General features: G+C 41.2%; 1 protein-coding gene and 1 non-coding gene across 3 annotated transcripts in view; one reads left to right on the top strand and one right to left on the bottom strand.

The window, feature by feature from the left end:
- Positions 1-12,954, top strand: part of MAP3K7CL (MAP3K7 C-terminal like) — a 48,461-nt gene extending 35,507 nt beyond the window's left edge. For both annotated transcript variants that reach the window (XM_065913665.1, XM_065913664.1), the window contains exon 5: positions 11,857-12,954. In XM_065913665.1, the coding sequence (XP_065769737.1) occupies positions 11,857-12,037 (181 nt within the window). In that variant the 3' untranslated portion in view covers positions 12,038-12,954. The remainder of the gene's footprint in view (positions 1-11,856) is intronic.
- Positions 12,955-20,428: 7,474 nt separating this feature from the next.
- On the bottom strand, positions 20,429-20,535 carry LOC136152560 (U6 spliceosomal RNA). The gene has a single exon (XR_010660236.1). It is a non-coding gene; the product is annotated as a U6 spliceosomal RNA (small nuclear RNA).
- Between the last annotated feature and the right edge of the window lie 3,005 nt (positions 20,536-23,540).

Here is a 23,540-nt window from a genome sequence, read left to right on the forward strand (position 1 = left end):
ACTGAAATAAACCACCTCTTCATTTATCAATCATTTGGCTGAGAATTTCTTCCCTATTATTTAATAAAATGTGACTGATTACGTTGTTTCTGGTGATTGGCTAGCATAAGCTAGACACACAGAGAGATGCTAATCCAGGTGTTCTATTTTAATTTTTAAACACTCTATTTATTTGTTGTGTCTTTCAAAAGACTTTATTCCATTCTATCTAACCCATCTATACATAGCAAATATCTAAGATGTGTCCTGCCCTGTCCTCACTTTCACAGAATTTATAATCTTGTACAGAAGAAAAATCTACACAAGATGACAAAGCAAGATGAAATGATAGCAAACTTATGCCATAAAGACATGCTGTAAAGCTTCCCAAAATTCCTCCTCTAAGAATAGCCATGGACTCAGACTTTGAGAAGGAGCTTATAGTTGCTGGGGGGAAGGATGGGGGAAGGGTTAGTGAGGGAGTTTGGGTTGGATATGTACACCCTGCTGTATTTAAAATGGATAATCAGCAAGGACCTACTGTATAGCAAGGGAACTCTGCTCTGTATTATGTGGCAGCCTGGATGGGAGGGGAGTTTGGCAGAGAATGGATATACATGTATATATATGACTGGATATATATACATCCAGAGAATGGATATATATGACTGCGTCCCTTTGCTGTTCACTGAAACTATTCAACATTGTCAACTGGCCTTACACCAGCACAAAATAAGCCGTTAAAAAAAAGGACAGTCACTGTGTTCAGTTGTGCAGTGAATGTCCTATACCTCACTGAAAGGAGCCCTATACATATTAACCCAGGTATTTTAAGAGAGTTTTTAAATGTTGGAGCCATGTGGGCACAGGTTAAACTGAACTTCACTCTCATCTCCAGAGGGGGTCTCCCTGGATCTAGTTTGAGAGACTTCACAGAGGGGAGAGAAGAATTGATTATATATTGTTTTAAATCTTGCCTGTTGGATGGATAAAGAGAATCAAACATTTTCTAAGATTACAAACTCACAATGGGGTGAATTTAATTAAAGAATAGTTTCTGGTTTATTGACCAGTGATATACAAATAGCTTCTTCTTACTTTCATTGGAAAATTTTCTCTTCTCAGTTGAAAAAAAAAATGACAATTTTACTGAAAGCTTTAAAAATTTACCAATAATTCTGACATCTTTGCAAAACTCCTATCATTTTTGCCTATTTTTTTCTAACTCTTTTGTATGTGAATAAATATATTTATATAAGTACAAATATAGTAACATAAAATATATACATACTTTTTTCAGTAAATATTATGAGTATTTTTATAGAACACATATAAATTTTGTGTATGTAATGGAAACTCACAGAAATGAGATATTTTATTTTATTTTTTTGGGCTGTAAACTTGAGTTGGTTATTTTGTTATTGTTTTCTTTTTGTTTCCTCTGTTTTTTTTTTTCTCTTGCCATTTCCATTGTTTTTTTCCTTGCCATCCTGTGGATTAATTGAATAGTTTTTAGGATTTCATTTTTATCTATTTTAGTATTTAAAAAATTTTTATTGTGGTACAGTTGATTTACAATAGATATATATATATGTATCAGTTCAGTTCAGTCGCTCAGTCATGTCCGACTCTTTGTGACCCCATGAATTGCAGCACGCCAGGCCTCCCTGTCCATGACCAACTCCTGGAGTTTACTCAAACTCATGCCCATCGAGTTGGTGATGCCATCCAGCCATCTCATCCTCTGTCGTCCCCTTCTCCTCCTGCCCCCAATCCCTCCCAGCATCAGGGTCTTTTCCAATGAGTCAACTCTTCTCATGAGGTGGCCAAAGTATTGGAGTTTCAGCTTCAGCATCAGTCCTTCCAATGAACACCCAGGACTGATCTCCTTCAGGATGGACTGGTTCGATCTCCTTGCAGTCCAAGGGACTCTCAAGAGTCTTCCTCAACACCACAGTTCAAAAGCATCAATTCTTTGGTGCTCAGCTTTCTTCACAGTCCAACTCTCACATCCATACATGACCACTGGAAAAACCATAGCCTTGACCAGACGAACCTTTGTTAGCAAAGTAATGTCTCTGCTTTTTAATATGCTGTCTAGTTTGGTCATAACTTTCCTTCCAAGGAGTAAGCATCTTTTAATTTCATGGCTGCAGTCACCATCTGCAGTGATTTTGGAGCCCAAAAAATAAACTCCGACACTGTTTCCACTGTTTCCCCATCTATTTGCCATGAAGTGGTGGAACTGGATGCCATGATCTTAGTTTTCTGAATGCTAAGCTTTAAGCCAACTTTTTCACTCTCCTCTTTCACTTTCATCAAGAGATTTTTTAGTTCCTCTTCACTTTCTGCCATAAGGGTGGTGTCACCTGCATATCTGAGGTTATTGATATTTCTCCCGGCAATCTTGATTCCACCTTGTGCTTCCTCCAGCCCAGCGTTTCTCATGATGTATTCTGCATAGAAGTTAAATAAGCAGGGTGACAATATACAGCCTTGACGTACACCTTTTCCTATTTGGAACCAGTCTGTTGTTCCATGTCCAGTTCTAACTGTTGCTTCCTGACCTGCATACAGGTTTCTCAAGAGGCAGGTCAGGTGGTCTGGTATTCCCATCTCTTTCAGAATTTTCCACAGTTTATTGTGATCCACACAGTCGAAGGCTTTGGTGTAGTCAATAAAGCAGAAATAGATGTTTTTCTGGAACTCTCTTGCTTTTTTGATGATCCAGTAGATATTGGCAATTTGGTCTCTGGTTCCTCTGCCTTTTCTAAAACCAGCTTGAACATCTGGAAGTTCTTGGTTCATGTATTGCTGAAGCCTGGCTTGGAGAATTTTGAGCATATTCGTATATATATTTATACACACACACACACACACACACACACACACACATATATTCACTCTTTTTTAGATTCTTTCCCGTATAGATCATTACAGACTTATTGAGAAGTCTGTGTAGTAGTATACTGTGCTATAAGTAGATCCTCATTAGTTATCTATTTTCACATATAGTAAGGTATATATGTCAGCCCAAATCTCCCACAGATATTTTATGACATTTGAAATTTATCACTGAATTGTTTACATGTCTTAAAACTGTTTCTGGGAATTCCTTGTCAGTCCAGTGGTTAGGACTCTGCCCTTCCACTTCAGGGGGCCTGGATTCAATTCCTGTTGAGAAATTAAGATCCTGCAAGTCATGCGACACAGCAAAAAAAAAGAAGAAAAAGTATATTTAAACTATAATTAGTTCTATCATTAAATTTGTAATTAGTAAAATTTGCTTTGTGTTTTATCTCATTCAGAGGAGAAACCACTTCTTGTTCTATGTATGAAAACTTGTGTTAGGTGCTGTAGTGTTTAAAAGTTTGGCTTAGAGGGGCTTCCCTGGAGGTTCAGTGGTTAAGACTCTGAGCTTCCACTCAATGGGGGGATGGGATGGTGAGGGTTAGATCCCTGGGCGGGGAACTAAGATCCCACATGCTGTGGGGTGTGGCTGGGGTGGTGGTGGTGGGAAGATCGACTTAGAATATCAGAAAAAGAGGTAAAGTCTTAGAAAATTTGGGTTGAAAAATGTTATGTAACAAAAGAAACAATTCAGGGATTTTTGGCAGACTCAGAGTTGTGTGACCATCATCACAATTTTAGAACATTTTCATCACCCCAAAACAACCCTGATGCCCCAAGTAGTCGGTCCGCATTCCCCTTCCTCCTGCCAGCCACTGGCAGCCACTCATCTACCTTCTGTCTCTGTGTGTTTGCTTATTCTGGATATTTCAGAGAAATGAAGTCATGCAGTATGTGGTCTTTTGTGACTGGCTTCTCTCGGTGTAATATTTTTGAAGTCCATCTGTGTTGTGGCATGTGTCAGGGCAGGCAGACCTTGGAGGTATTGCAAGTTTGGCTCTAGACCATGGCAATAAAGTGAATATTGCACCAGAGAGTCACACAAATTCTTTGGTTTCCCAGTGATTATGAAAGAACCTGCCTGCAATGTGGGAGACCTGGGTTCGATCCCTGGGTTGGGAAGATCCCCTGGGGAAGGGAAAGGCTACCTACTCCAATATTCTGGCCTGGAGAATTCCATGCACTGTATAGTCCATGGGGTCTCAAAGAGTTGGACACGACTGAGCAACTTTCACTTTCGCTTCCCTTTCGTGTTTATACTATTAATCTGTTAAGTATAGTATGTAATCTACTAAATGTGTAGCAGCATTATGTCTAAAAGTATACGCGTGCATGCTAAGTTGCTTCAGTCATGTTTGACTCTTTGCGACCCTATGGACTATAGCCTGCCAGTTTCCTTTGTCCGTGGGCTTCTCCAGGCAGGAATCCTGGAGTGGGTTGCTGTTCCCTACTCTAGGGGATCGTCTGATCCAGACACTGAACCCACATCTCTTGCAACTTCTCCACTGCTGGTGGATTCTTAACTGCTGAGCCACCAGGGAAGCCCCCAAAAGTACTTATCTTAATATAAAAACACTTCATTGCTAATAAATGCTAACCTTCAGAAAATTGTGCTCTTTTTACACAATAACATCAAAGATCATAGATCACAGGTTACCATTACAAATATAGCAATAATGAAAAAGCTTGAAATATTTTGAGAATTTCCAAAATGTAATACAGAGACACAAAATGAGCAAATGTTTAAAAAAAAAAAAGCAAAGACAGTATCTGTGAAGCGCAATAAAGCAAAGTGCAATAAAATGAGATACAACTGTGCTTCATTTCTTTTCATTGTCAAATAATGTTCCACTGTATGGTTATACCACATTCGTTTATCCATTTGTCAGGTGATGGACCTTTGGATTCTTTGCACTTTTGGCTATTATGAATAATGCTGCTACAAGCATTAAAGTAGAAGTGTTTGAGGGGATGTATCTTTTCAGTTCACTTTTACTAGGAGTAGAATTCCTGGGTCCTGTGATAGCCCCATGTGTAATCTTCTGAAGTGAAAGTCACTTAGTCGAGTCCTCCTCTTTGCGGCCCCTTGGACTATACAGTCCGTGGAATTCTCCAGGTCAGAATACTGGAGTAGGTAGCCTTTTCCTTCTCCAGGGGATCTTCCCAACCCAGGGATCAAACCCAGGTCTCCTGCATTTCAGGAGGATTCTTCACCAGCTGAGCACAAGGGAAACCCCATAACCTTCTGAGGGGCTGCCAGACTGTTTCTGAAATGGCCACACCATTTTATATTCCCATTAGAAATGTATGAATGATCCAATTTCTCCACATCTTTGCCAACACTTATTATGTCTTTTTGATTATAGTCATGCTAGTGCCTATAAAATGATGTTTCTTTGTGGTTTTTGATTTACACTTCCCTGATAGCTAAAAATGTGCTTTGTGACATTCCTATGATGTCTTGGAGAAATGTCTATTTGGATCCTTTGCCCATTTTTATATTGATTTGTCTTTTTATTATTGAGTTGAAAAAAAAGATATATAATTTTAATGGCAAAACATTAGAAAAGGGTTTTTACAGGGGAAATACCACAATTAACATCTTATCTGTGCTTCTTGTCTTTTTTTTTTTGCTGCTCTGCATGGCATGTGGGATCTTCGTTCCCCAACCAGGGATCAAACCTACATCCCTTGCATTGGAAGTACAGTGTCTTTACTGCCGGATTGCAAAGCAAGTCCCTTCATGTCTTTTTAAAGTATTTAAAATGATGCTTGAGGGAGCAATATCTCACTGAGGGGAATATATCGGGATGGAGGAAAATGGAGCGTAAGCAGTTTGTCAAGTCAGTTTAGAAACAGCCCTATTTTGATTTGATTTTAGTTATGGTATTTAATTTGCTTTGAAATTTCCAGCAGCAAAAGGTTTTTCTATTTCGCCAAAAACATTTATTTCTTTGGGACAGTCCTGTGTTACATTTTGGAACTCAGAGGTTTTTAACCTGTGTTCTGGGGAAACGCTCAAAGACTGGGGACAAAGAGGGTGAGCGGCAGGGAAGGGCCAGAGGGTGGAGGTTTTCAATTTTACGTGTTTTACTTGCTTCACTTCAGGGAACAGTTTTCTTTCCACAGTACCACGGTTAGCAAACACTGAAAACCAAACCTCGCTTTTTTTCATTCCCAGCATATTTTTCTGAAATATTTACACAGCCCTTAGAAAGTAGGTTTTCAGCGTTATAAAGAAACAGTGAATGAAGTGTTTGCAGGGTATGTAGTAATGAGGGAGTGAAATTCGACCCTCTTTCCTAAGATGTCTAATATAGATAAGATGATTTTTGTGTAAGTTATGAGATTTGAGTTCATTTTCCAACAGGGGAGATACACTTCCTGAGACTAACTAGGCAATCAAGAATGGAGGACAAAAAAAAAGGCCAAAAAAAAAAAAAAAAAAGAATGGAGGACAGGGCTTGGTTTGCAACAGGATTTCAACAAATACATGTGGAGTGAATGAGTGGAAGGGCCAAAGAAGTGTCTTGAGTCTTCACTTTGCTCCAAGAGGCGGAGGTGTGGTCAAGGGGATTCTTTCATTTTAGGAGTGAGAATTATGTGAAATCCCGCTATCCCAGATTTCATCAGACTACGAGGTTACGCTTTCCATTGGTGCCGCAGTCATAATGATTTGGGCCTTTAAAGAATCCTCCTACAAATGCAGGAAATGCAGGAGATGTGGGATCAATCCCTGGGTCAGGAGGACCCCCTTGGAGAAGGAAATGGCAACCCACTCCAGTATTCTTGCCTGGAGAATCCCATGGACAGAGGCGCCTGGAGTGCTACAGTCCATGGGATTGAAAAGAGTCCAGTCGGACTTAGAGACTAAACAACAACAGAGCCCAGATCTTTCGAGAATCACTAACAGTGCAGTCTAAATCTTTATTTAAGCTAAACGTCTCCCCGTGATGGAGATAGCATTTTATTACTTTACTATTTATAATACTTTAGCTCCTAGGGGCTAACCTGCCTAGGATTTTCTTTTCCAAATAAAAATCTTTAGTCAGCTTTGAAAGTTCAAAGAGCCTTAGTAGTGGTCTTCATAGAAACAGAGAAATATTTGTCCTAATGATGAATCTATTTCCAACCTCCTACAACATAAAGAATATCCTTCATTTTGGAATTACTTTGCAGAAAGTCTTCAAGTTCTTTCTACCAACTCACTAGGATTTCCCCTTTTCCTATTTGTTTTAGCAAATAAAACCTTTGCAGGCATGCAGCTTAGGATGGGGACAACAGATCATCTCTGGTGCAGCCAAGGTTATGACCTTTCACTGTTGAGGAACATCACGTGGAGAACTGTTACAGGTTCTTGACATCAGAAATAAGATTCCTGTGATGATGTTCTTCTGCACCTTTATCACAACTCTTTTGAAGGGAATGATAGAAATGATAAATAAGAAATCAAAGCAAGACCCTATCTAGTCAGTCATACATATTGACTTGTTCTTCAGATCATCTATTTATAAGATTGTCTTTGTAGCTTGATGTGCCAGGATTTAATTATGAATTGCTAATGGATGAATATCAATTTGTCTATATAAACGGGAAACCTGGGTGCAATCCCTGGGTTGAGAGGATCCCCTGGCGGAAGGCATGGCAACCCACTCCAGTATTCTTGCTGGCAGAATCCCCATGGGCAGAGGGACCTGGCGGGCTACAGCCCACGGGGTTGCAAAGAGTCAGACACGACTGAGCGACTGAGCACAGCACAGCACAATGGATGAGCATCAATTTGTCTTTATAAATAGGTCTTGGGCAGGAGGCAATAGACATTTTGACAGTATTCATTAAATAGATGTAGAATTGCTTATCAAATACATGAAACTAATTTAGAAACCTATCAATTGAGTCTTCTTGATTCCAGTAAGGAATAAATTATTATTGACTTTCTCCGACACAAGAAGATTGGATTAGATAATCATGACCATTCCTTTTAGTTGTAAAATCTGTGATTTTGTGATTTATTTTCCCTACCAGTTAAAACTGGTAATGGATGTCCTCATGAGTTTTAAGCAAGATCAGACATGGAAACTGGAAAGTAGCCACTATTTGTGTGACACAGTTAATTTGAAGAGATGAAAAGAACAGGAATAGATGATCTGACGGGTGAGGGATTTGGCAGCATGTCTCTTTTTACTTACATAAGTTTTATGATCAATTTCTTTAAGATAGTTACATAAGAAGCTGTGTGTGTATGCTGTCACTTCAGTTGTGTCTGACTCCTTGTGACCCTATGGACTGTAGCCTGCCAAGCTCCTCTGTTCATGGGATTCTCCAGGCAGAAATACTGGAGTGGGTTGCCATGCCCTCCTTCAGGGTATCTTCCCAACTCAGGGATCAAACCCACATCTCCTGCATTGGAGGTGGGTTCTTTGCTGCTGAGTCAATGGGAAACCCATAACCCCATAATTAAGTAACATTTAATGATTAACGTTTATTGCTTAAGCTAAGTTTAGAGGCGAGAACCTTAAACATTTAATCAGAAGGATAGGTTCGATTCACAGCTATTTCTTAATAGGTGTGTGACTTTTCCCAATTAGATTTAGTACTTTGAGTTTCTGTTTCTTTATCTTTAAAACATATGTTGACCTTGAGGTACCTTACTCTTCAATTATATTTAATCAACAAGTATTTTTTTGCAGACTTTATATTTCCCCCTCCCCTTTGGCCACAGTGAACCTGATCAGGGATCAAGTCCATGCCTCCTGCAGTGGAAATGTGAAGTCCTAATCATTGGATTGCTGGGGAATTCCCTATGTTCTTTTTTCAAACCAGTTTTAAAAACCATTTTAAACCATTTAAGCATAGTTAATTTGCAATGTTATCTTAGTTTCAGGTATACAGCAAAATTACTCAGTTATGTATATATAAACATAGAAATTCTTTTTCAGATTCTTTTCAGATTTGAGTACAGTTCCCCATGCTACACAGTAGGTCCTTGTTATTTATCTATTTTGTATATGGTAATGTGTTTATGTTAATCCCAAACTTCTAATTTGTCTTTGGGAGCTTTTGTATTCTAAACACCATGGAAGATTCAAAGATCAATTAGAGCCCAAAGGAACTTTGTGTATATGCATATCAGTGTTCCAGGTTATCTTCCCTTTGTCCCTGTTGGGCTGTTTCTTTCCAATGGCTGATTTTGCTCAGTCAGTTCAGTTCAGTTCAGTTCAGTCGCTCAGTCGTGTCCAACTCTTTGCGACCCCATGAATTGCAGCACGCCAGGCCTCCCCGTCCATCACAAACTCCCGGAGTTTACTCAAACTCATGCCCTTCGAGTTGGTGATGCCATCCAGCCATCTCATCCTCTGTCGTCCCCTTCTCCTCCTGCCCCCAGTCCCTCCCAGCATCAGGGTCTTTTCCAATGAGTCAACTCTTCTCATGAGGTGGCCAAAGTATTGGAGTTTGAGCTTCAACATCAGTCCTTCCAGTGAACACCCAGGACTGATCTCCTCTAGGATGGACTGCTTGGATCTCCTTGCAATCCAAGGAACTCTCAAGAGTCTTCCTCAACACCACAGTTCAAAAGCATCAATTCTTCGGCACTCAGCTTTCTTCACAGTCCAACTCTCACATCCATACGTGATCACTACTCAATGGTCACCAAATTGGGTCTACAAGGTAGTCCATTGAATGCAGGAAGAAAATACTAGAACTTCTATTCTTATTTCTTTTGGCTCTTTTTCTAAGGCAACTGTTTATTTTGATAGTTTCAAATTTATGGAAAAGTTGCAAAAATGGTATGAAGAACCCCCATATTTCCTTTATTGCATTCACTAATTATTAAAAATTCCCCCAGTTGTGGTTTATTCTCCCTCTCCCAAAAGCTGCACACTACTGGGGTTCTTTCTCTCTGAGAGAGGTAGGATATATATCTCTCTGTATCACATGTATATATACAGATATATATGTGTATGTCAATTTCAACATCTATATCTCTATCAAGCTCCATTGTCCTAAATACTTCAGTGACGTTTTCTAAGGACAAGGACTTTCTGTCACTTGAGCTTAGTACAATAATTAAAATTAAGAAATTTAGCATTGACACATACTGTTATCTAATTCATAGCCTATATTTAAATTGCATCCCCTAGTGGCTCAGCTGTAAAGAACCCATATACAAATGCAGGAGACATGGGTTTGATTCTTGGATCTGTAAGATCCCCTGGAGAAGGAAATGGCTACCCACTCTAGTATTTTTGCCTGGGAAATCCCATGGACAGAGAAGCCTGGTGGGCTACAGTCCTTGGTTCACAAAAAGTTGGACATGACTTAGCAACTAAACAACAGCAACAAGAAATTGCATCATTCTCCCAATAATGTCCTTCACAGCTTTTTTTTTTATCCAGTCCAGAATTGCATATTGATTTTGTTGTCATTTCTCTTTAGTGTTTTAAAATGTGGAACAGTTGTTTTAAACATTTTGAAGAGTACAGGCTAGCTATTCTTTTTAGCATTTCCCTCAGTTTGAGGTTGTCTGGTATTTGCATGTTCTGGAAGGAATACCCAGGTGGCACTAGTGGTGGTAAAGAATCTGCTTGCTAACGCAGGAAACATGAGACATGAGTTCAGTCCCTGTGTGGGGAAGATCCCCTGGAGGAGCGTGATAACCCACTCCAGTATTCTTGTTTGGAGAATCCCATGGACAGAGGAGCCTGCAGGGCTGCAGTCCATAGACTCACAAAGAGTCAGCCTTTGTGACTTAGCAGAGCTGGCACACACCACAGAAAAGATGTGGGGTCTTTTGTGATGCGTGCAACATCTGCTGACCTCATTACTAGAAATGCCAAGTTTGATCTCCTGGTTCAAGTGGTCTTCCAGGTCTCTGCACTTTTTCCTACAGAGGAGGGAGAAATGCGACATACCCTTATGTGGAGGTAAAGGAGAATTCAGTTAAATCTAGTTTAGGATTAACTGACACATATAAGTGGAGTGGACCTGTTTTGGGTTGTCATGTTTATTAATGGCTTCACAGGTGGCTCCAGTGGTAAAGAATCTGCCTGCCAATGCCGGAGATGCAAGAGATGCGGGTTCAGTCTCTGGATTGGGAAGATCCCCTGCAATAGGAAATGGCAACCCACTCCAGGATTCTTACCTAGGAAATCTCATGGAGGGAGGAGCCTGGCAGGCTACAGTCCATGGGGTCGTGTGCCCCCCACCCCCAATTTATTAAATCTAAACATGGACTCCAAATCTTTGGCTCTTTATTATGTGTATTTACATCAATGAACTACTTGCAAATATTTATTGAAAACTGATTTTGTTTAAGGCATTATCACTACAGGCTCCCTCCAATAACCTTAGCCTGCTTCCTGAATTCTCGAGTCAGACTCCTACCAAATGTAGGCACATCATTTTGTAGTTAAAGTGACAAGATATACATAAGGACTAGAGAAAGGCATGGAAAACAAAACCTGCAGGAAGCAACTGGAATTTCTTAGTTCAAAGAAAGTTAGTCAAGGTTTGTTAAACTCAGAAAACAAGAGAAGTAATATCTGAACTTGGAGGACAAAACTTATTAATCAATAAGGGACAAACTATAGTCCCCCTACCCTTAAGACAATAGCATCTTAAGTTGTAAACAAAATTTTCTGCTTTTTTTCTCCAAAATAGTGGTAACATTTACAGTTTGTTGAACTCTTTAAAGGATCACCTTTCTGACTGTTGATGGACTTATTGAGCTTTATGGAAGTGTATTTTAAGTATTTTGGATATACCTAATAGAGGTACTGGAATAAAATAAAGGGAGCTAACATTTGTGAAGCTGGAAAAATTAAAGTAAATCATTGGAGAAGCAGAAATCGGTCCGATTTAGCAGAGCGGAATGACATATTTGGCTTCCAGTATGCTGTTGCTGTGTAATTTAACTTGTTTCATTACGTTTTGTGCTTCTGCCTCACCTGCCCCGTGCATCTTCAGAAAGGAGCTCATCGCCAAGCTGGATCAGGCAGAGAAGGAGAAGCTGGATGCTGCTCAGCTGGCTCGGGAATTCGAGGCCCTGACGGAGGAGAATCGGACGCTGAAGCTGGCCCAGTCCCAGTGTGTAGAACAACTGGAGAAACTCAGAATACAGTATCAGAAGAGACAGGGCTCGTCCTAACCTGACATGATTCAATGTGAGCATAAGAGGTTGGTGACTGCGGAGCACTGGCCAAAACAGTTTTTATTTTCAAGGGGTATCTAGTAAAATCTGTCACTTCTCCTTATTACACACACGGCCAAGGTCTACACTAAAGAGTTGCATGTTTGCCAATCTAGTTGGACAGAAGGGCTATTTTCTTTTAAATAAGATAATGAGAGCAAACCTTTACCAGATGTTTTTAGAGATCAGAATTCGTTTCAAAATGTTTCTTTTCCTTATTTAGCAAGATATGATCATACTGTATATATCCGGGTAGAAAATGATAGAGAACGTTGACTGTTTCTACTAAGAATCACAAGCAGAATTCGGCCATGAAACAGCCTAGTAAGATGCCCACTGCAGTTTTACATTGGTGTATTTTTAAATTTCATGTCTTTAATATTTCAACTGTGCTCCAATGTGAACTGTCAGATACTTCACTGCATATATTTATGTTCACCAGTTAGGTTTAATCCCTCCATGATTGATTGCACTACGAATGCATGGTTGCATATCATAAAAGCTTTCTTATGAAAATATTAGCAGCAGGTATGTCTGTGTCAGCCCACATTTGTAGTGCTAACTTGCTGTTGTAATAAAGAACTGATAAAGGTGCATTTTCTTCACGCCACATTACCTCCTGGTAAACATTTCTGCCTTTGCTTGCGTGTGTTCTAGGGGAAATGGAAAGGTATTGTTTGGACATTACTTTGGTGAGTTCCCATGTAAACATCAGTAAAATTCTAACTACCCCTCTGTTTTGGGTCAGTGATAACTAATAAGAATACATGAGTAAATTCAGGATTAAAATTATTTTCCCCTGTTCTATCACAATATTTCCCCAAATTGATCTCTTTGTTTTATGTCCATTTCTATTCTTGTAATTTCTTTTTCATTAAACATGGATCAAAACTCTCCAGTCTGTATTTTGTTTCTTTCTTAACCTTAATTTATGCTAAAAGTTGGCATAAGCTAACCCTAGTCAGAATTTGCTCTTAGTTGTATTTGGAAGTGCCAAAAAAGCAGTGAAGTCTCTTTTCTTGGTAAGATTGTGGTTTCTCAAATAAATAATTTAGAACTCTATCCTGGAATGATGCATTAATGTCTTAAAGTATTTGCCCAGAAAATATAAAACAGAATAGTTGATTAAAGTCCTAAGATGGCCTGGGGTAGACCAGTTGTTATTAACTGGGATTGATGCCCTCAAGGGACATTCAGAAAATTCTAGTTGTTGTCTTGCCTAGGATGGGGGTGCTACTTGCATTTAGAGAGGAGAGGCCAGGGATGCTGCTAGACATTCTGCCATGCACAGGACAACATCACAACAATGAAGAATTGTTTGGCCCAGGCTTCCTTTATGGCTCAAGTGGTAAAGAATCCACCTGCAATGCAAGAGACCTGGGCTCAGTCCCTGGGTTGGGAAGATCCCCTGAAGAAGGGAAAGGCTACCCACTCCAGTATTCTGGCCTGGAGAATTCCATGGACCATATAGTTCATGAGGTCACAAAGAGTCAGACATGACTGAGCGACTTTCACCTGAGCTTCTCTCGTAGCTCAGTTGGTAAAGAATCCGCCTGCAATGCAGGAGACCCTGGTTCAATCCCTGGGTTGGGAAGATCCGCTGGAGAAGGGAAAGGCTACCCACTCCAGTATTCTTGGGCTTCCCTTGTGGCTCAGCTGGTAAAGAATCCACCCACAATGCGGGAGACCTGGGTTCAATCTCTGGGTTGGGAAGATCCCCTGGAGAAGGGAAAGGCTACCCACCCATTCTGGCCTGGAGAATTCCGTGGGCTGTATCATCCAAGGGATCACAAAAAGTCAGACTCGACTGAGCGACTTTGACTTTGACTTAGACTTTCAATGTGCTAGTGGCACCGAGGTTGATGTACCTCAGAGTAATCACTGGACAGTCGGACACAGTGCCAAGGGGAAATGTGATGCAGGGCCATGGGCTTCTTGTCATGTGGTGTGTTTTCATAAGGTCTTAGCATCCTCACCCTCAGTCTTCTCATTTGTAAGATGAAGTTTTTTGATGGATCTCAATTTGAAATGTTATGTGAGCCTATTCACCCTTAAGCTGCTTTGTAGAGTGCAGAATGCTCAGCTTGGGGCTCTGTGATGACCTAGATGAGTGAGATGGGGGGAAGGTGGGAGGGAGGTTCAAGAAGGAGGGGGTGTGTGTATACATATGGCTGTTCTGCTTCGTTGTGCAGCAGCAACCCACATTGTAAGGGAGCTATGCCCCAATTAAAATAACAACAAAAATAAAATGCCAAAGATAGAAAAAGCAAAATGAAACAACAACAAAAAAACAAACATTTAACCAAAGGTGAAAGTCCCTATTATCCTGTTAGAATCTTCTTTTTTCAGTAACCTCAAGACATAAATACTCATATAGAGGAGGATTTGTTCACTAAATTTATATGTTTCTAAGGTTAATGGAATGGATCAGTGGTAAGTTACTAATCTTTACATACAAGGATTAGTTTTTGCTCACTGCCCACCTGAAGAAGGTTACACGTATTTATGGAATTCAAGCAGTCATGGCACCTTATAGAAAATGGCAGGGGGGAGGAGGGAGCAGGGAAATAAAGTTTCAAAATCTCTCCATTCTCCTAGAATGGAAATAATCTTACAAGGTCAAAATACTTGAACACACTTGTTATTATGTGGGAGACACTAATAGTTTTCATGTCTCTGCATATCTAAATGGTTTTCATATCAGTCTCAGCCTGAAATTTTACTGTGTTCCCAGAAGATACCTATTCATGACTCAAAAGCCAGCATCTCTCTAGGTTTGTGTGTATGTGTTTTTGATTTTTTAAATTGAAGTATAGTTGGTTTTTAATAGTGTCATATTAGTTTCAGGTGTACAACACAGTGATTCACCATAGGAGTGTGAGTTTTAAGCAGATTTTGTTCTTTAAAAACATGGAAACAAGATTTCTCTGGTGGTCCAGTGGTTAAGAATCCGCCTGCCAGTGCAGAGGACACAGGTCTGACCCCTGGTCCGGGAAGATTCCACATGCCACGGGGCAACAAGGCCAGTGCGTCCTAACTACCGAGCCTGCGTGAGCCCTAGAGCACGAGAGCCACCACTACCGAGCCCACAGACTCTGGAGCCTGTGCTCTGCGGTAAGAGAAGCCCCCTCAGTGAGAAGCCCATGCACCGCAACTAGAGAGTACCCCTGCTCACCGCAACTAGAGAAAGCCCGCGGGCAGCGACGAAGACCCAGCACAGCTGTAAATAGAGACAAATAAAATTCAGAAAAAATATGCAAGCACTGTCTACTTCTGTAGCATTGCAAGGGAAATTGAAAGGCGAACTTTCTCATTGTCATGTTCATCTTTTCATTCATTTGACAATTCCCTCCCCAATTCTATTTACATTGCTTATCATCTATGTAACACAGAATCACTTAAGAATTTTCTCTCTTCAAATATATTTGCAATGTTCTTGTGATTAGCAGTAATGAAAGGTTTATAGAGCATTAAAAATGAGCACAGAGGTTCTGTTAGTATTAGAATGTAGGTACTTGAATGTGAGAAAAATGTAACCCACATTATACTCTGTAATTGCTAAAGAATTCCCTGTTTGTGAGCCGCCTGGTTTGTGTAGAGACATGAGGAGGATGTGGTTACAGGTGACTGACAGTCCAATCTCTACTCATCACTCTCGGTGTCTCTGTCACTCTGGCGCCTGAGCTGGGATGTATTATTAACTCGGCACAAACAAGGAACTGAGAGGGATCTGGAATTCAGTTGCACAGAAGTTTACTATTTATTTACCAAGTGCAAGGCAGAGTAGCCACAATAGGACCCAAAAGTGAATGACTCAATGCCAGCCTTCCACCCTTTGCAGAGCGGTAGCCTTCCCAGAGGGTGTATCTAGGGCGTTAGCGAGGCATGAAGTTGGGAAGTTCCACTGGGCCCTGTTTGTGGGAGCGTTTGGACAAAATAAACCCTTCGAAAAAGGAGTGAATGATCAGGGCCGGACTTGAAGATAAAGAATAGGGTTGCGGGGCACAGACTGCGTGGAACTAGAGACATAAGGAATTGTTAGGAGGTCAATAGCAAGGGGTGTGTGGTGGCCACAGCAGGGATGGAGCGCAGATTAGGAGTGTTGTGACAGACATAGTGAGAAGGGGAATCCATGTGCCTTGGGATGGATGGCACGTGTCGCTGAAGGTGAAGAGAAGTGATGTTTGATGAGCCCCTTCCATGCCGGACAATCCAGATTCATCACATTGGCTGTATTATTTTACTTCTCAGAACAGCCGGAGAGGTAGCTGTAATTATCCCCATTCTCCAGAGTCAGATCTAAGGCCCCAGGATTCATACAGTGTTCAGTGTTCACCAGGGCAGGGATTCAAATGAAAACTGACTTCTTCCCTCCCTCTCTCCATTCCTTCCTTCACTCCTTCCCTTCCCTTTTCCTTCCTTCTTTCTTTTTCTCTCCCTTTCCTCCTTTCCTTCTCTCTTTCACTGAATTCTTGTATTGGAAAGTGCCAGAGATACACAGTGAACTGCAGAAATGTGGGTTCAGTACTCAAGGAACCCTTAGTCTAGTTAGAGAGGAAACCGTTTACTTAAATACCTACCCATGCGTGCGTGTGCCCAATGTCGCTTCTGTCGCATCTGACTCTTTGCGACCCCATGGACGGTAGCACCTGAGAGGCTCCACTATCCATTCCAAGGGATTCTCCAGAAAAGAATGCTGGAGTGGGTTGCCAACCCAGGGATTGAATCTGCGTCTCCTGCATTGGCAGGTGGGTTCTTTACCTCTAGTGCCACCTAGGAAGCCCCCAAAATACTTACCCTGGGTAGCCTTAAATCTATCCCCAAATTCTATCACTAGGTAGAACCTAATTGTCCTCCCATTGAGTGTGGACAGCAAGGAGATCCAACCAGTCCATCCTAAAGGAAATCAGTCCTGAATATTCATTGGAAAGACTGATGCTGAAGCTGAAACTCCAATACTTCAGCCACCTGATACGAAGAACTGACTCACTAGAAAACACCTTGATGCTGGGAAAGATTGAAGGCAGGAAGAGAAGGGGATGACAGAGGATGAGATGGTTGGATGGCATCACCAACTCAGTGGACATGAGTTTGAGTAAACTCCAGTTGTTAGTGATGGACAGGGAGGCCTGGCGTGCTGTAGTCCATGGGGTCACAAAGAACTGGACACAACTGAGCGACTGAACTGAGTGTGGGGTGGACGTAATGACTTGTTTCTAACAAAGAGAATAAAGCAGAGGTGGCTGTATGTGTTCTCTATGCAGAGGTCATGAAGACACAGGGCTTCCTTCTCATCTGCTCTGTCTTGCTCGGGAGCTTTAGGCAAGCCGGCTGCCCGGTTCTGAAGAGACTCAGGAAGCCCAAGGCAAGGCACGTATGAAAAGAAACAGGCACACGGAAGCAGGTCCTCCAGTTCCCGGAGAGCCTGCAAATGGCAGCAGCCTGGCTGACCTCTTGCCTGCAGCCTCGTGATAGACTCTGAGCCAGAATCAGCCGCCAAGCTGCTCCTGTTTCTGAGTCTCAGGATCTTGGAGATGATAAATGTTGTTTTAAGCCACAGGGTTTTGGAGTGATTTGTGATGCAGCAATAGATAAAAAATGTAGCAAATAAATGAGGTAAGTGCCAACCAGAAAAAAAATATATAGTCTATGAGTTCATATGGGCTTCTGAGATGGCATTAGTGGTGAAGAACCTGCCTGTCAGAGCAGGGGACATGAGACCTGGGTTTGATCCTTGGGTTGGGAAGATCCCCTGGAGGAAGACATGACAGCCCCACTCCAGTATTCTTGCCTGGAGAACCCCATGGACAGAGGAGATTGGCAGGCTATGGTCCTAGGGACACAGAAGAGTTGGCCGGGACTGAAGCAGCTTAGAAAGCACATACACATGAGTTCATGTAAGAAAAAGAATCTAATTGAGATAGGAGTCTGGGATGCTTTCCTTAAGGTGGTGACTACTGAGCTAAGATCTGGTGGATGAGTAAGAGCTGGAGAGGCAAAGAAAGCAGGAAGAGGAAGGAGTCCAGATGGAGTGAAACACGTGCAAAGGCCCTCTGGCATGTTCAAAGACTTGCATGGAAGCCTGTGTAGCTGAGCATGAGGAAGTATACAGAATATGGGATGAGATGATGTTGCAGAATAAGGCAGGACCTTGATATTCACATTAAGAATTTTGGCTAAAATCCTAAAAACAGAAGGAAATGATGAAGACTTTAAATCACAGGAGTAACATGTTAACACATTATCTTCTAGGGAAACATGTTTTAAGAATTTTCTTTGTTAATTCATTTTAAGCTGCTTAGAGTGCTATACTTTAAAGAGTCATTTATACTATACAGATTTAGCTAGCTAAACAGATGATAGGATTATTTGTATAGAGTTACCTTTAACTTGAGAAGTCATTTCAGAGAACATTTTTCTCCTTCTTGAGTTAGTTAACCCTTAATCATATCAGGTGGCCTGGCTTAGAACAGGAGAGAGTCTACTTCCATTGTCACCATTAACAAATATAATTGAATGACATTCAAAATCCTGCTTTTTCACGAAGATTTTTGTGATCTACCTGTTTTCTTTTTTTTTGGAGGGGGCGCTTATTTCATATTTCAACACTTTCACTCATATTTCAAAGTTGCCAAACTCAGACCTGATAAAAGAATATAAGTTGTGAGTATGTTATTTGCTCAGTCATGTCCGACTCTTTGTGGCCCCATGGACAGTAACCCACCAGGATCCCCTGTCCATGGAATTCTCCAGGCAAGAATACTGGAGTGGGTTGCCATTTCCTTTCCCAGGGGAGATCTTCCAACCCAGGGATCAAACATGGATCTCCCACATCACAAGCAGATTCTTCACCGACTTAGCCACTAGCAAATCTTAACCAATTGGAGACAATTTTTTCCACCTGTTTTATTTTTACTTATTATTATTAGTTTTTTTTCTTTCCCAATTATTTTTATTACTTGGAGGCTAATTACTTTACAATATTGTAGTGGTTTTTCCCATACATTGACATGAATCAGCCATGGATTTACATGTGTTCCACATCCTGAACCCCCCTCCCACCTCCCTCCCCATCCCATCCCTCTGGGTCTTCCCAGTGCACCAGCCCCGAGCACTTGTCTCATGCATCCAACCTGGGCTGGTGATCTGTTTCACACTTGATAATATACATGTTTCGATGCTGTTCTCTCAGATCATCCCACCCTCGCCTTCTCCCATAGAGTCCAAAAGTCTGTTCTATACATCTGTGTCTCTTTTTCTATCTTGCATATAGGGTTATCATTACCATCTTCCTAAATTCCATATATATGCATTAGTATACTGTATTGGTGTTTATTTTTCTGGCTTACTTCACTCTGTATAATGGGCTCCAGTTTCATCCATCTCATTAGAACTGATTCAAATGAATTCTTTTTAATGACTGAGTAATATTCCATTGTGTATATGTACCATAGCTTTCTTATCCATTCGTCTGCTGATGGGCATCTAGGTTGCTTCCATGTCCTGGCTATTAAAAACAGTGCTGCGATGAACATTGGGGTGCACGTGTCTCTTTCAGTTCTGGTTTCTTTGGTATGTATGCCCAGAAGTGGGATTGCTGGGTCATATGGCAGCTCTATTTCCAGTTTTTTAAGGAATCTCCACACTGTTCTCCATAGTGGCTGTACTAGTTTGCATTCCCACCAACAGTGTAAGAGGGTTCCCTTTTCTCCACACCCTCTCCAGCATTTATTGCTTGTAGACTTTTGGATAGCAGCCATTCTGACTGGCGTGTAATGGTACCTCATTGTGGTTTTGATTTGCATTTCTCTGATAATGAGTGATGTTGAGCATCTTTTCATGTGTTTGTTAGCCATCTGTATGTATTCTTCGGAAAAATGTCTGTTTAGATCTTTGGCCCATTTTTTGATTGAATCATTTATTTTTCTGGAATTGAGCTGCAGGAGTTGCTTGTATATTTTTGAGATTAATCCTTTGTCTGTTGCTTCATTTGCTATTATTTTCTCCCATTCTGAAGGCTGCCTTTTCACCTTGCTTATAGTTTCCTTTGTTGTGCAAAAGCTTTTACGTTTCATTAGGTCCCATTTGTTTATTTTTGCTTTTATTTCCAATATTCTAGGAGGTGGGTCACAGAGGATCTTGCTGTGATTTATGTCGGAGAGGGTTTTGCCTATGTTCTCCTCTAGGAGTTTTATAGTTTCTGGTCTTACATTTAGATCTTTAATCCATTTTTAGTTTCTTTTTGTGTATGGTGTTAGAAAGTGTTCTAGTTTCATTCTTTTGCAAGTGGTTGACCAGTTTTCCCAGCACCACTTGTTAAAGAGGTTGTCTTTTTTCCATTGTATATTCAAAAATACGGAGCGCTTCATGAATTTGTGTGTCATCCTTGCACAGCGGCCATGCTAATCTTCTCTGTATCATTCCAATTTTAGTATACGTGCTGCCGAAGCGAGCACTATTTTTACTTATTATTTTTTTAACTGAAGTATAATTGCTTTACGATATTGTGTTAGCTTCTGCTGTACAGCAAAGTGAATCAGCCGTATATACACAGATATCTGCTCCCTGTTGCGTTTCCGACCTCTTCCCCCTATTCCCACCCCCCTGGGTCATCACAGACCACTGGGCTGAGCTCCCTGCGCTACACTGCGGCCTCCCAGTAGCTGTGTGTTTTATACACGGCAGTGTATACATGTCAACGCTCCTCTCCCAGTTTATCCCGCCCTCCCGCCATGTTATTTTTAAAGGATGATAATGATAAAAAGTGGACGTGTAGATCGAGTCACACACGTGTGAAATGTCCGCAGGGCAGAGATGAAATCACCCACAAAGCTGACAGCCTTAACCTTCAGCTTCTTTGAACATCCTTCCAGTTCTTACATTCTATGTTTTAATTTAACGGGAATACATTATTTCCTATGGTGGTGGTTTAGTCACTAAGTCATGTCTAACTCTTGTGATCCCATGGACTGTAGCCCGCCAGGCTCCTCTGTCCATGGTATTCTCCAGGCAAGAATACTGGAGTAGGTTGCCATTTCCTTCTCCAATTATTTCCCATGGTTAGAAGCAAATACTCCCTGAAAGAAAAGTGTCTTATATTCAAGAGAGTTTGAAGTTCTAGTGTTAAAATCATATCCACTTCCATTTGCTCCCTGAAACTTTGAGCATGTTCCTGATGAGTCCTCATATTTGCACGTTTCTCAGATTGCTCTGGGGCAGGTTGATAAAAAGCAGCAGCCTTTAAAACCATAGGTAATGCCCGTGAGGTGATGGCCTGAGTCACACAAGCTGGAAAACAAAAGTTTTCCCCAAGGAGTTTGTCTTTTAAAACCTTCTCATTCTTTTGGACTAAGAAGTTTAAGACAAGAAATTCTGAGCAGAAGGACTGAGCCAGTGTGAACAAAGGAGGAATCACATTTCATTTCATTAATTGTTTAAAATTTGTTTTTTTAATTGGAGAACAATTGGTCCACAATGTTGTGTTGGTTTCTGCTGGAATATATATATATATTCCCTCCTCCTTGAGAGGAATATACGTATAGCTATACATATATACATGTATACCTATATATAGAGAGATATATATGTACAGCTACGCGTATAAATATATTCCCTCCTCCTCACCCCGCGCCCCCCTTCCCATCCCACCCACCTAGGTCATCACAGAGCACTGGGCTGAGCTCCCTGTGTTATCCAGCATCTTCCCGCTAGCCATCTATTTTACACATGGTCGTGTATATATGGTAATCCCTATCTCCCAATTTGTTCATTTTCTTCATCCCCTACTGTTTCTATAAGTCCATTTTCTATGTCTTTGTATCTCTGCCCTGCGAATAGGTTCATTTTTCTAGAAGGAATCAAATTTTTCAGCAGCCAAACGAGGAAGAATTTGCGTCTGCCATCTGCTACACTGATCTGTTTTATCTGTCTCTGGACATGTCTGGGCAGTGGCTGTCTCTCAAGGTTTGAGCCTTGAAAAGCCAAAGATCGAGAAATAGTTGGAAGAGGTAAAATTATGTATGAAAACAGCTCTCCGCCCCACCACCCCCAGCTTCTTAATTGCCTGCTCACTTCTCAAAAATGGAGTAAATGCTGAAGTGGCTGACTTTCCCCATCATTCCTGTAAATAAGGATATGACTCACAAACCCTGCAATCTCCAGAGTGCCATAGAGACTATGGTGATTTGGTTATTTAAAAATAGCTGAGAAAAAGAGCAAGAAATTGACCATGGGTAAGTTGGGGTGTTTTCATTTTTTTTTAATTGAAAAAATTTGAAAATTGAATTTGTTATTGTGCCCAGCTCTAGGTATTCTTAGAATATCTGGCCTGTCAACCAAATTTGGGGGTTTTATGATTTCTGGAAATGAACACGGTGAACACAGCAAGCAGATCTCAGACCCCAGGCAAGGAAAAAAAAAAACAAAACCCAACACTTACTACGGGGTCATTGTGGTCTGTGTGCAAATTTTCCTTTTCTCTATAAAGGAGAGATGAGTGTTGATGGCCTTTGTATACACAGCCCCTGACCCCTAAACAGTTATACAACCATTGCAATATTATCAATACAGATATGTAAGGTGCTAAAAGAATAATAATGGAGGGCTAGCAATAGCTTATATTAAGCCTACTGAGTAGCATTCATTGATCTATAGCTTGTTGGCCCAGAAATTGAAAAGGAATCTCTTTACTGTTGGTGCAAAACCCCCCAAAACAAGACTATCTGAAAATCTAGGTTTGAATTTGAGGTTGAAATTCAGGCAGGGCATCTTCATCTGCCTTAAATCTCAGTCTCACTGGGTATTGTAAGGAACACCCAAAAGGGGCCGCTAGAAGAGAACTTCATGGGTGGACTGTTTACAAACCTGGGGACAGAGGTTTCAGATTTGATTCCTGTGTTCTTTCCTTGTCATATCATGAAAGTGAAATTGTTAGTTTCTCAGTCGTGTTTGACTCTGTGACCCCATGGACTGTAGCCCTCCAGTCTCCTCTGCCCACGTGGGCTACAATTCCATGGGGAGCATACCAGAGCATACTGGATTCTCCAGGCAAGCATACTGCAGTGGGTTGCCATTCCCTTCTCCAGGGGATCTTTCCGACCCAGGGATTGAACCCAGGTCTCCCACGTGGTAGGCAGATTCTTGACCATCTGAGCCACCAGGGAAGCCCATATCATAAAGCCCCTTTAAATGTCTGCAAATACAAACCAGGAGGACCAGAAGCTCCTTCTCCCCAGAGACAGATCAGGAGTAGGGTTGCCAGACAAAATACAAGATGTCCAGTTAAGCTGGATTTCAGAAACCAGATAAACAATAAATAGATGTTTAGTGTAAGTATGTCCCAAACATCAATGAGTCCACCAGGCTTCTCAGTCCCTGGAATGGAATTCTCCAGGCCAGAACGCTGGAGTGGTGAACCATTCCCTTCTCCAGGCAAGCGTTACCCGGGACAGACTCACACAGA

The sequence above is a fragment of the Muntiacus reevesi genome, chromosome 21 (genome assembly GCF_963930625.1).
Source record: "Muntiacus reevesi chromosome 21, mMunRee1.1, whole genome shotgun sequence".
NCBI classification, from domain to species: Eukaryota; Metazoa; Chordata; class Mammalia; order Artiodactyla; family Cervidae; genus Muntiacus; species Muntiacus reevesi.